The following is a 12,483-nucleotide window of genomic DNA, read 5'->3' as shown; positions in this document are numbered from 1 at the left end:
CAGCTGTAGTGAGTCATGTCACTGAGGATCATTGCAGGTTATAAAAAGCACGTTGTCGACCAAAGTTTGAGCCGTGGCAGCAGCTCGCTCAGCAGTGTCAACGTTTAGTCTACAGCCGTTAACCTGTGAACTCAAGTTTTGTCACAAGACACACTCAGGGCCGCTTGCTCTTCGACTTCACAGTAAAAGCACAAGTGTTAAAAGAATGACAGTGATACAAAACAAGAACCAAACTTTATTTAATTTGTTCCCCGCTTGTGTTGAACAAGCTCATCATGTCACATTCTTCATCAGATGGAGACAAGCTTGGAGCGAGCGAGTCAGAGGTGCACAACAGAAAGGCACGAAAACTGTTGGAGGGGAGTGATCGGACGCAGAGAGCTGAGGATCACAGAAATGAAATGGTGTGACTCTTACTCATCGCCCTCATCCTTGAACTGCTCATGCTGTCAATGTTCCTGTACATTATTACATGGAGGGTGGTGTAGGGATCTGACTCCAATGAACCAATGTTTAGCTGCTGAATCATGAACAAATCAATGTACATTCAACCAAACTTGATTTCTGGTTTAAATTTAAACTAGATCTGAGACTCACTATTTGGTGGCCAAAATATGCTTTTGAAAGGACATAGGATGATAAAGGAACATTATAATTAATTCATCAAATACTCACATGTAAATCTTTTCAGAGAAGTGTGCGTTTTGAGAAAATAAAAGTCTTAAATCGTCTAACATGAGTGACAGACACATAAAGACATAACCTCAAAAATGTCCAAAAAAACCTGGTCCCAAAGTGTCTTGATAAGTTAGTGTCCCTTTCATCAAGCTACAATTAAGTGACTCTATGTGCAACAGTTTTATTTAGCTGTTAATTCATGTTACGTGAAGGTTAAAGAAATGTGAAAACAGTGGTTTCTGAGATATGGGTGACAACAGTGGATCTATTAGCTTGCTCATACATTCACGTCATCAAAAATCAATGTCATTCATTCTATACAAGAGAGTCATTTACACATATACTATTATACAGCACAGAAAGCGAGAGGGAAAAGCCTCTCTCTCTGGAGGGGGGAGGGCGGCTACTCACAGCCATAAATTTATCTTTAAAACATGCAATCTATAATCAAACGATGCAATATCGATCATAAATGTCTTGGTAGTTGATTCAGTCATTGGCATCAAAGCAAAACAAAGGAAACCAGTAGGGCGGTTGCTGGGATAAATTTTAAACTGGTTACGAGAAATAAGCTGAAGGTTATTTTTTAGGGAGACGCTGCCTCACGGGAAACAGAAAAAAGCAGTTTTGGGGATGTTTCTGACGCACTGACCGGCGGGAAAGTGGTCGGGAAGGTGTTTTTAAAACCTGTGAGCGTTGGAAAGGAGTAAGAGGAAGAAGCAGCTGGGTTGGATTATACAGACTGGTAGCCAGTGCGACTCTTCCTCCGGCCAATCAGGTAAGAGATAAGCACAAGGATGATTAGGAAGCTGAGCGCCACACCCACTGCAATGGGCACCAAAAAGCTCAAATCAGAGTCCAGGAAGCATTCCTCAGCTGACAGACAGAAAGAGGAGACAGAGACAGCAGGTTAGTGGCTCAGTCAGAAGACAACACTACTCCGAGAAAGACACAGAGGGTTAGACGGAGAGGAAAAGCAGCAAAGACAGGAAATTAGAACCTAGAAAAAGTGGAATCAACAATGTTAATTGCATTAGATAGTGCAGATTAGAGGAAAGTGTTATTAAATATTCCAAAAGACATAAAAAGGAAAATCACCCAAGTGGACATGACTTATTATTCTCTATGAGCAATAAAGGAACAGGCTGATATTTTGGGAAATACACAAAATAATATCATCAATATGTTATATATATTATATATTATTGAAGCTTATCTTGGCATAGAGACTGGAGACAGACAGAAACAGCCCGCGTGGCTCTGTCCAAACGTAACAAAATCTACCTGCCAGCACTTCTGGAGCTCGCTGACGTGTTTGATCTCGTTCGAGTGTAAAAGCGACGCGTTGTGGTGCTGATATATTCCAACCTGTCACTAAAAGAAGCACAGGTAACAAAACACTGAAATCTGACAGATGCACCATGTTCATGTTGCAATTCTGCACTAAGACGACTGTCACTGCAGTGTTATTGTACTCCTGCACAGCAGCCATTAATAGATTTATAATACATAATTATAGCTTAAGTATGTGTCTGTCTATTGGTTTTTCAGTGCTTCTTGATTATGACAGCTCAGATCTGCAGTTAGAGCCCAGGAACAGCTCTGGACTCACTGGATCAAATGATGCACAAAACAGTGTCTGTAAAACGGTGAAAAATGTATCTGCAGCGTTACAAACACCCTGAAATTATTCTCAATATTATCAGATTTTTATCCACTCAGTACAAAATCTGACTGAGCCATTTCATCAATAAATAGTTCTGTAAAACAACATTCCATGTCTACATTACTTTTTTTTTAGTGTGGGTTAAATAAAGTAGTGTATTTCCCAAAATTTGGAACTATTCCTTTACGAATACAGTCAGGCAGTCAACAGCACTGAACACTACATGGAAACATGAGTACAACACATGATGGTAACTTTTCACAATTAGTTAAAGGCAGTGAGGAAAACAGGCAGCAATTCATCGACTATCCCATAACATGAAGATCTACATGAGGCGAATGAAACTAGAAAGACTCGTAGCCGGTGGCCATGTTTCTCTTTCTCCCGATGAAATAGGCCAGCAGAACGATAACAATGAGTACAAGCAGGGCAACTCCGACAGCTATGGGAACAAGGAAGCTCTCCCCATCGGCCTGGCATTCCTCAGCTAGACGAGAGTGAAGAGAGCACAGACGTGAATATTTTACAGGCTGAACAGAAGACAGAAAAAAATAAAATAAAATAAAAAATGAATGGTTAATGTGTGGACAGCAGGAAAAGAGAAGTGGCCGGCGAACCAGCCTGCTAAACGCATGGACAGCAACACAGGACCATTTGAAAAAGGAATGAACATTTACTCAAGTGTCCAGGACAGCAATGCATTTTTATTTCCATGAATCTTAAAATACTAAAAAGCTCCACTTCAGTCTGACACACAATTTGAAATCCAATTTATTATAGCTAACAACGTGAGAAAATGGAGATGAAGTCAGCAGTCATTTGTATCCACATAACACACAGGAACTGATCTTTGATGAGATGGTCTTGCAGCACAAATTCCCTTTGCTGAACATGTGTGTGCAACGTTCTCAACTGGAGACGGGCGATAAAATACTGAGCCGAAAAATACCAGCTTACCAAAGCGGTATCTTAACAGTATTAGTGAGTTAATGAATGTACACTGAGAAAGGCACAATTATCGTGATGAAAAACTGGTTAGATGATTTATCGAGAACCAGGGATAAACATAAACCATAAACATTTATACCGGTGCTGCAAAACCATCTGCATAATTAAGGCAACTGAATTTGTACAAAGCTGAAATACACAAGACAGCAGCAATCACAAGCAAAAGTCAAAGCTTAAGTTTGATTTAGAGCTATTGTGCACACACATGAACAATGTCCTGGGAAAGCTGATTTCATAAGCAACTTAAAAATGCACATATTTCTAGATTTTTTTCCTGCCTGAAGAGTTGGAACAAAAACAGCACACAGCACTCTGCAAGAATTAAGCAACAATATACAGCTACTGCCTTGTGTCACATTGGCTTTCTATCAATACAAAAATACACAAGCTGCGGCTTGCCTACATCCCTGACACCGCGTCGCTGAAGCCTACACCGAATCACAGAGTTAAAGGCCCTGAAAACACATTTTCATGATTTTACGGTGAGTGACAAGCATCTACATGAAAACACCATCTTCTGCCAGCAGTTTTGTCTATTTCACATGAGATTTATTTCGGTGCCCTAATCTGGATTTGCTAATATTTGGCAGTTGTGGGGCTGTTTGCTTATGCTCCTAGAAAATCTGATAAAACCACTCCCACACAGTCCTGAAGAGGCAGATCAGCTGAGATTGAAAAGGAATAGTTTCATATTTTGGGAACTGCTCTTATTTTCTTTCTTTATATGAGGATTGATACAACTCTCATGTCTGTAAACTAAACATGAAGCCATTTGTCAGGCTAGCTATTTCCCCCCGTTTCCAGTACCTTTCTTATTTATTTATTTATTTATTTATTTATTTATTTTCACCTGTGATTGTTGCTTGTTCAGTCACAAAGATTTAAAGTTTAAAGATTTGAAACCAAGTTTTCAGGGTCTTTAACGTTCCCTGATCCAGCTGCAGTCCTCAGAGCTCAGGCCAAGCCCAGGCCTATACACAGGTGAAACAATGCGACTACATTTTCAACATAATGCAAAAAAATAAAGAGTGTTTTAGTGCATTTATATGTAAATATCCTCGTTTCAGAAACGTCTGTCCTGAAAGGGAACATCTACACAATAGTACTATCCCTTTTCTAAACCTAATGCCAAAATATGCGGTGGGTGAAAAAACATAATTGACCTTTTTTCTCAGATTTATTCTCTGGCTGGAACATGTGCAAATATAAGAGACCTTTTAAACAGCAGACATTTTGACATGGAGTAGCAGGAAAAGCACAGGTGTCATTAATAACATTCACAATGGCTTCATCCCATGAAGTTCTGTCAGCTCCGGGGCCTGTACACAGCCCTCATTAAGGTCATTAGTTCTACCAGAGCTTTTCCTACACAATATATGTTAAAAATGCCACCCGTTAAAAAGGTCTATTAACGTTCAAACAACGCAAACTTTGATTTCACATTCTTAATATGATTGGAGCCTCAAAATCAGGACAATAATTCCAATGTTTCTCCTGCTCTACAGGGGCAAACATGGGCTAAAGCATTTTTCCATTGACAACCTTTTAAATGGAGTAGACCTTCATCCTTTCTAATGGTTTCTTAGAACAAAGAAAAGAAAGCTGCTCGACCATCTTCCTTTGACTTTTGTGAGGGAAATGCTGTTTATATGCTGTGAAAAATGATAATTCCAATATGTCTCAAAGTAAATAATTCTGAGAATGAAAAGTCAAACCATAAAAAGGAAGCAAAAATTAAAATGTGCACAAAAATGAAATGATGACAAATACAAACAAAAAGGGAATGTCTGCACAGCAAGTGCAGGATCCCAACTTTAACTGTCACACATCTTTTGTTAAAAAAAAATGTGTGAACAATTAATATCCAGGGACTTTTGTTAATGTAGAAGTCCTACAGTACCTGTACAACTCCAAGGTTTCTATATGTCGCACCCTGAACCTCACTTTTAATGTGACTGTGATTACTTAAAATTAACAAAAGGGTTGTGTGGATCTTGCACTTGCTCATCATAAAAACAAACAAACAAAAGAAAAAACACAACACAACAAAAAATTAAAGACAAGACATCCAGAAAACAACAAAAAGGAACACAAACATTGGGGGTAAACAAGTTCGGTCCTTGAGAATGTTACTGAACCCTCCATCTATACATGGATGTTCACTCCTCTCATTGTGGTAACATTAAAGGCAACTGCAATTCAGAAATGCTCAAAATGCATTTCCTGTCTCATAATAACCAATAACTTTAATGCCAACAGACAGTAAAATTTATTTTTCTGTCGTTTTCCCAGCAGATGTTTTATTTTAGATTTTAATTTCAATGGATTTTCAAACCCAAGGACCAGACTTGGGAGCCCCGTGATATTTCAGGATTGATTTAAAGGGTCTGGTATCCAACATAAGTCTTTCTTCGACCAATCACGTAAGCGATCACTACAATGAGAATCAAGCCAGCCAGAGCAGCGCCAACAATGATTGGGATTAAGATGCTGGTGTCATCCATTGAACATTCATGGGCTGCAGATAAAAAGAGAGTCAGTCAACAGGTGGAACAGTGATTTTCTGATTAACAACACATCCTGGGAGACAAGAGTGAAGCAGCAGAACAGCAGTTCAGATTATCTTTCAAAAACAGCTGAGCTTTCCATCTGTGACAAAATACAACATTGAACCTTCTCTACTTAAAGCTGTCACACAGGCCTATGGTCACTGAAGAGACTCTGTAGAGGAAAATTTGGATGTTTTTTGAACTGATCAGGAAAACGGACTTCCTTTTTTCAGGAAGTTGAGTCCAACGTGCCAAAGACAGATAAAAAACAGAAACCAGATGTCACTTGTTTTTCAATTTGAGATCTGCTTTGCTTGATATTTATGATCATTATTATTTATGGTCTTGTATTTCACATCTTTTACATCGATGTGACTGATAGTGATTGTCAAGAGTGAAAAATTACACTTTTAATAAATAAAATTAATTGTTTACAATTTAAATAGACAAAAAAATTGAAAGCATTAACTTTTAGACTTCTGCAATCTTAAATGCTTTGTGTTTCTTGTGGGGAAAGTAAGTGCATTACTTTGATTGAATTAAATTTGGGGCCATTTATTCATATCTTGCACTGCACTGCCATTTATATTCTACTGTTCTGTCTTATTCTGTTTTAGCTTATTCTTATATTCTATTTTATTTTACTGATTTTAAAATTATACCTACATTTTTTTTTTTTTTTTTTGGATTACCTTGTGTTTCTTTTCTTAAAGCTTTTTATGTCTTCTGTAAAGCACTTGTCGTTGAATAAACTTACCTTGTCTGAAAACCCTCTATACCATTATCAAAAATAAGGGATTACAGCTATTATGAAAATAATTTCCTTCAAAGTAACATAATGTCTGCACCAATTTTCAAATGACACTCAGCCCTTGTAGTGGTACAAACCCTAACGATAAAATCCATTTGGTAGCTTCGAACACTCGAACTCATGAACAAAAACACTTCCTCCAGGCTCTTAAATATAAAACTGTTTGATCATGTCCTTGTCAACAGTGCAGGGTCTGTTTTAAGAGACATTAAAGAATAACCTACCTGTGCTGAAACCATCCTTCTTGACTCCAAAGGGCTGCACTTGTAGGTTGAAGGTGTAGAGGGTGAGCAGGTTGGTGATGGTGTAGTTCTGCTCCTTGTTACACATGTAGGAGCTGCCGATAGTCGCCTCCCACAGACTCAGGTTGGTGTTCATCTGAGAGAACTCAGCGCCTTAAAATAAAACACACAGATGGGAAGAAAACCACGACGTTAGCTTGCTAAATGCTTCTCAGAGTTGGGGCTGGTGTTTGTGGGTAGATGTGACTCCTCGAATTACCAGAGCTCGTCTTCGCAGTCAAGTTCAGAGCTTGTAGGTGAAATTTCGTCGTGTCCTGTTCAAAGAAAAATACAAGATTAGAAGCAGAGACCCACCCGGGCAGCTACCTCAGCTAAAGGCTAACCTTATCAGAGCATCCAGACATCCAGGATACAAACATTTCCCCTCTCTTTTTTATACTGTCAGTGCACATTTACTATTTTGTTGATTCGTGTCTAATTCTGTGAAGTTACATAATGTTAGTAACCATGTTGTGGTAAATTTATATCCTTCAAATGTAGCGTTTTCAAACCAAGGACGCATGAAAAGAAAGCAAATTATAAAAAAAATTGAAATGATGATGTCCATATTTGTGTTTAGGAAGAAAATGAACACACAAATCAGATTAGATGATGATCTTAATGTGTTTACTGTCGCAGTAATAACTTCATACCTACACCTCAGTTTCACACCAGCCTCAGCGAGTCATAACACCTCAACATCACATGCTGCAACTGAGTGTCCAAGGAAATTGGTTATTGCGGAAAAGGTTTATATGGACTAACCGCAAATTATGGATAACTGGCTTAAACATTCAGCCTCCACCGTTCAGTGTGGCAGATTTGACCAAACCTACTGACTGAACAATTGTTGAGAGTCTGGCTGGCTTTCCCATGATTGCAGTCTTTGTGCTGAACTAACTGCAGCATCACACCGTACACACAGTGATACCCATCAACTCATCTGATGCAAATGAGTGCGTTTCTGAAAATGTCAAACTATTCCTTTAAAACGAAACCTTAAATCTATAAAACGAAAATAAAATGTCACCACTTGATGAAACCTCATGTTGTTGTATCAAATTGATGTTAACAACATGTTTGTCAAGGACTTACATTAGTGAAGGTGAACAGGATGGTCATTGTGTTTGCTGTCAGCTGCAGCTCACTGCTGTTCACTCCACAGTTTCCAGACACTTTGGTCCCGTTGGGCTCGAGGTTCATCTCCTGATATTTCTATGCCAGAGGGAAGAGAAGGGAATCAAATCAGCAGGGTCTGCGGAGGAACATCTGTATATCATCTGGAAAATATAAGGCTGTAACAGGATTACAGCATTATAATCCTGTGTTTATGAACATACCTCTCCTTGCTTGAAACCAATCCGCAGGCCAAAGGTGGCTAACAGACAGGCTGTACCATTACCAGGGTTGATGCTGTACTTCCCAGTGGTGGGTGGGGGGAGGGTGGGGGTCGGGGTGGTGGTAGGAGGAGGGGCAGTGGAAGTAGTGTTGGTGACAGGAGCTGCAGTGGTTGTACTGGTGGAGTGAGTGGTGGGGGGAACAGGGGTTGTAGGTATATCGGCTTTACAAGAGGTTACTGTACAAGGAGTAAACAGACAGGAGAGATCATCAATTTAGACCAGAAGAGAAATGTTACAGCCAGGGTGAGATGTGTTGTTGCATCTCCACTTACTCTTTTCACTCTTGCTGCCGTTACTGACAAAAGCCTGCATGAGCACGTTCCACAGTGTCATATTAACAAGATCAGCCTGGATCATGTCTTCACTCTTGCACGAGTAGCAGGTATCCAAGCCTACGTTTGTAATCTGAGGTTTCACAGTCACAGATACAGTTTCTAAAAGAAAAACCAAACACACGTCAGCATCAGTTCAATGACCTTCATCTATGCGTATACTTTTTTGTTGGCTCTGTGATGTGTAGAAGTTACCATTTGACAGAGACTGAGGGAAGTGAGATGAGTCGCTGAGATTGTAGGAAAAGGTGATGGAGTCTGCCTGGTACATTTTTTCATTCGTGGTGAAGTTCATACTGAAGGAGTGCCCTTCTCCGAAATTAAGCTTCAATGTTGAGCTTGTGGTGTCACATTTGCTTCCATCTTTTGTGACATCACTGGGAAGTTGAATCTTGGCTGTTTTATTCTGAAATGACAGCAGAGCGTAACCTTATTTAACATGATTATATAGGTTTGAGAGCAGACTTGACAGATCACAAGGGAAAAAAAAACGTGAGTTTTATTGCCTGGGACAAACACAATGATGCTTCGCAAAATTTAAACTTAACTTGTACTTCAGTATTTTAATTGATCATCTGAAATGTTTGAAAATAATAAAAATTATTCTGAAAGTCTAAAACATTTCTCAAAATGTGAGCTGCTTTCAACAGATCAACACAGGACATAACAACTGCAGGATATGGCACCAGGAAAACACACTAACTGAAGTGCTGAATCGCAAGAATCAATTGGCTTTGTCGTCATTCCACTTATTTCCTCTTTCCTTGATGACATTTGCTTCCACAAGAGTTGCCTGACAAGAGCGAAGCTGCTTTGCTTTACTTAACTTTCAGAAGGATACAGTGTAGGGTAATGTAAATATACCCAATACAGTTGGGTTACAGTTTGTAGTATCCACAGGACCAGACACTCACCTCATTGCCAGCTGCTTCATATAAGACTGTGAAGTTGACCATCAGATTAGCATAGAGGCATAACTTGTCCTGTGAGTCTGTGACGTTCACTTCAACGCCATGTGACAGCTGGAAGACTGATAAGAAAAAGAAAAATTACGCCATTTTTTTCCTACTCCATTTAATTATTACTTGTAACTGAAAAGAGTCAATTTGGGATTAATAAATGGAAACTCATGGACAGTTCATATGAAGTCTGTCTGCTCCAATATGAGAGAATAATAACTCACATTTTAAACCATAAAGCAGTATCGTAGTCCTCTGGCTGACATAGTTTAATCTGCACAGCAAATGTACCAGAAAAACATTTTCCAAATGGAACAAATGTTGGCACAAGACCCTGATTTTAGGTAGTTTACAACAGCCAATTTCATTCTGTAAAATATCGAACACAACCACTTAAACACTGTAGACACCCTAGTTTACCTGTCACAAAAGTGCATCTCTAACTTTCCACTTATAATATAATTATAATTTAACTTCCCACTGCATAATGTAACAGAAGAGAGGCCAAAGTCCATTGAGATTAACTATATGGTTTTAAAAGCATGGATTGTCGTCAACTCAGCAACTGTCTGCCACAACCCCAGGTCACATAAACATATGAAGCACCTGACATGAACTAAAACTCACACATTTGTGACCTAGCTACAAAAATACTGTATTTTTTACTTAAGTACCAGGTTGGGACACAACATGTAAGCCAAGTTACATCTCACCCAACAATACTTGGTCTATGCTTTAAATCTTTTTCATACGATTGAGCCTCAGCTGTCACAAAAAGTGATCACAGATTCTGGTGAAACATTTTCAGTTAAACACACAGTAGTGTAGTTTTTGGAGTTTTGTATCCCATTACAAATTAGAACTGAAACAATTACTTCTGAGGTGACTGACTCAGAAGTAACTGACCACTATTTTTAAAGTTAAAAAAAGGCAAAACACTCTACACCTTCTCAGGCTGCAGCTTCTCAAATGGCAGGATTTGCTGTTTATCCAAATTATGTATAACAGCAAAGTTATAGCTTTGGATTTTGGACTTTTGGTCAGACAAAACAAGACAAATGAAGATGTTTTTCACTATTTCGACATTAATCGGTTAATCGCTCTTTAAAAATAACTGTTGGTTGCAGCCCTAGTTGTTCGTTATATTTAATCTTAAATATACTAAATCCTTATTATGAAGGCAGTTTTTTGGTAACATTTATCCAAATAAAGTACATGATAATGCATGATAAAAAAAAATCTGCAGTGGGAAAACTGCTGAGAAATAAGTCATCATCCCAGCCACTGTGTTCTGCACCAACAGATCATATCCAGAGACCTGCAGAGGGTGTGTACATGCCACAATATCCTGGTTTGTGCCTGAGTACTGCAAATAACATATCCAGGTTTAGAAACCCAGGATTGTACCTTGTTCAGGTTTCTGAAATCAGGACAAGTTGTTCGAATGTGCAAAACCCGGGTCAGTATCAAGACCAGGATTCTCATAAACAATTACATGCACTTGATTTATTTTTCCGCCTTGAAGATGAACTCTCTAGAAAAACAACAACACCCTAGCAAATCACTACATGTAATATTAGCCACTATCAACAGAAGAATCTACACTTAATTCCTCATATAAAGCGTTCAATTGACAAGTCATGATCTATTAATCTTTCTATATACTTTTTTAATGTGTTTTAAGTCAGTTATGTTGGCTAATTTGCTAAATCATATAACGTAAGTTCAAAGGCAATTCGTTCTAGCTGTACGGTCACATGCTAACGGACTGTAAACCTCAAACCGCTGCTAACGCTAGGCTGCTAATGCTAACAATTTTAGCCAGTTGACATAAATCGATTAAGGATGTGCCAACGGGGTTTTACACACGATGGGGTTTTACTAACGTTATTTAACAGCAGACACGACTCAGAGGGTTTAGTATTTTACAACTAACTCGGACTTCAGCTTTCTAAACAAGCGTTATTCGATCGATACGCTAACAGCCAAGTTAGCTAACCGATCAGCACAATATGAAATAACAGTGGTTTTTAACATTCAAGCCAAATTGACAGTTCTTTTAAATGCATAGTTTTGTTGACATACGATGGTATGAAAAGATAAAAAGAGGTTAGGTGCATGAATGTGGCTTTTTGAGCTGCACACGACCATTTGGCGCTGCTAGTTTTATGTTGTTGACGTAGGTAACAATTAGCAGTGAAGCTAAGCTACATTAGCACAACATCACGACTACACTGCTCCTCCTCTAATGAACAGCTGGTGATGGTTTTTAAGGCCTATTAAGTAAATTCACACCCAACAGAGCGCATTTGTGCCAGAAAAACTAAAGACCAGAAACTACAATGAGATGTTCTTTAAATATGTTTTCGGCAGCATTTAGCCGGAGCACAGCGGCACCAGGCCCGTAGAATCCCGTAAGTTTAATCACGTCACTTCGCAGAAACGGACAGCCATTTTTTTTATTCTTAAAATCACTTTTTGCAGTTCATCAAAAGATTAATTAAATGTGACGATACATACCTATCCCACAGATAAGGATCAAAACAGATGCAGCATTTCGGGACATGGTCGCCTGCAAGTTAGGAGCGTCAGTTACCAGAGAAGATGCCCGACAGGGACGCTCAGTTAGCGGTGTTTGAGCTACAGCAGAGCCGCCGCCGACTGTACCAGGAAATGTAAGTCATATGACAGGGACCAGTGTCAAAACCACGAAGAGGTGTGGACTACAGTCTATCTTTAATTCTCTCTTCCCCTTTTACAGAGTTAATTATTGTGCTGTTTGCAGTAAAAATTCTGGCA

The 12,483-nt window shown here is 39.0% G+C and overlaps 1 protein-coding gene across 3 annotated transcripts; it reads right to left on the bottom strand.

Annotated features, from left to right (window-relative positions):
* Positions 1-215: 215 nt before the first annotated feature.
* Positions 216-12,375, bottom strand: lamp2 (lysosomal-associated membrane protein 2). 3 transcript variants are annotated; one of them, XM_071457321.1, is made up of 9 exons: positions 12,205-12,375; positions 9,640-9,755; positions 8,921-9,131; positions 8,666-8,827; positions 8,334-8,569; positions 8,089-8,208; positions 7,214-7,268; positions 6,937-7,107; positions 216-1,554 (listed from the first exon to the last, which is right to left on the bottom strand). In XM_071457321.1, exons 1-9 carry the CDS (start codon positions 12,248-12,250, stop codon positions 1,412-1,414), a joined length of 1,260 nt encoding a protein of 419 aa, XP_071313422.1. In that variant the 5' UTR covers positions 12,251-12,375; the 3' UTR covers positions 216-1,411. The 3 variants fall into 3 exon arrangements, with proteins under 3 accessions (XP_071313422.1, XP_071313421.1, XP_071313423.1); XM_071457320.1 differs by having other exon boundaries at positions 216-2,831; positions 12,205-12,374; XM_071457322.1 differs by lacking the exon at positions 216-1,554 and adding an exon at positions 3,029-5,870 and having other exon boundaries at positions 12,205-12,371.
* Positions 12,376-12,483: the final 108 nt, after the last annotated feature.

The sequence above is a fragment of the Trachinotus anak genome, unplaced genomic scaffold, assembly GCF_046630095.1.
Source record: "Trachinotus anak isolate AG129_WGS33_773 ecotype Australia unplaced genomic scaffold, CSIRO_AGI_Tana_v1 ptg000021l, whole genome shotgun sequence".
In the NCBI taxonomy this organism is placed as follows: Eukaryota; Metazoa; Chordata; class Actinopteri; order Carangiformes; family Carangidae; genus Trachinotus; species Trachinotus anak.
This window is presented reverse-complemented; position numbering and strand designations above follow the sequence as displayed.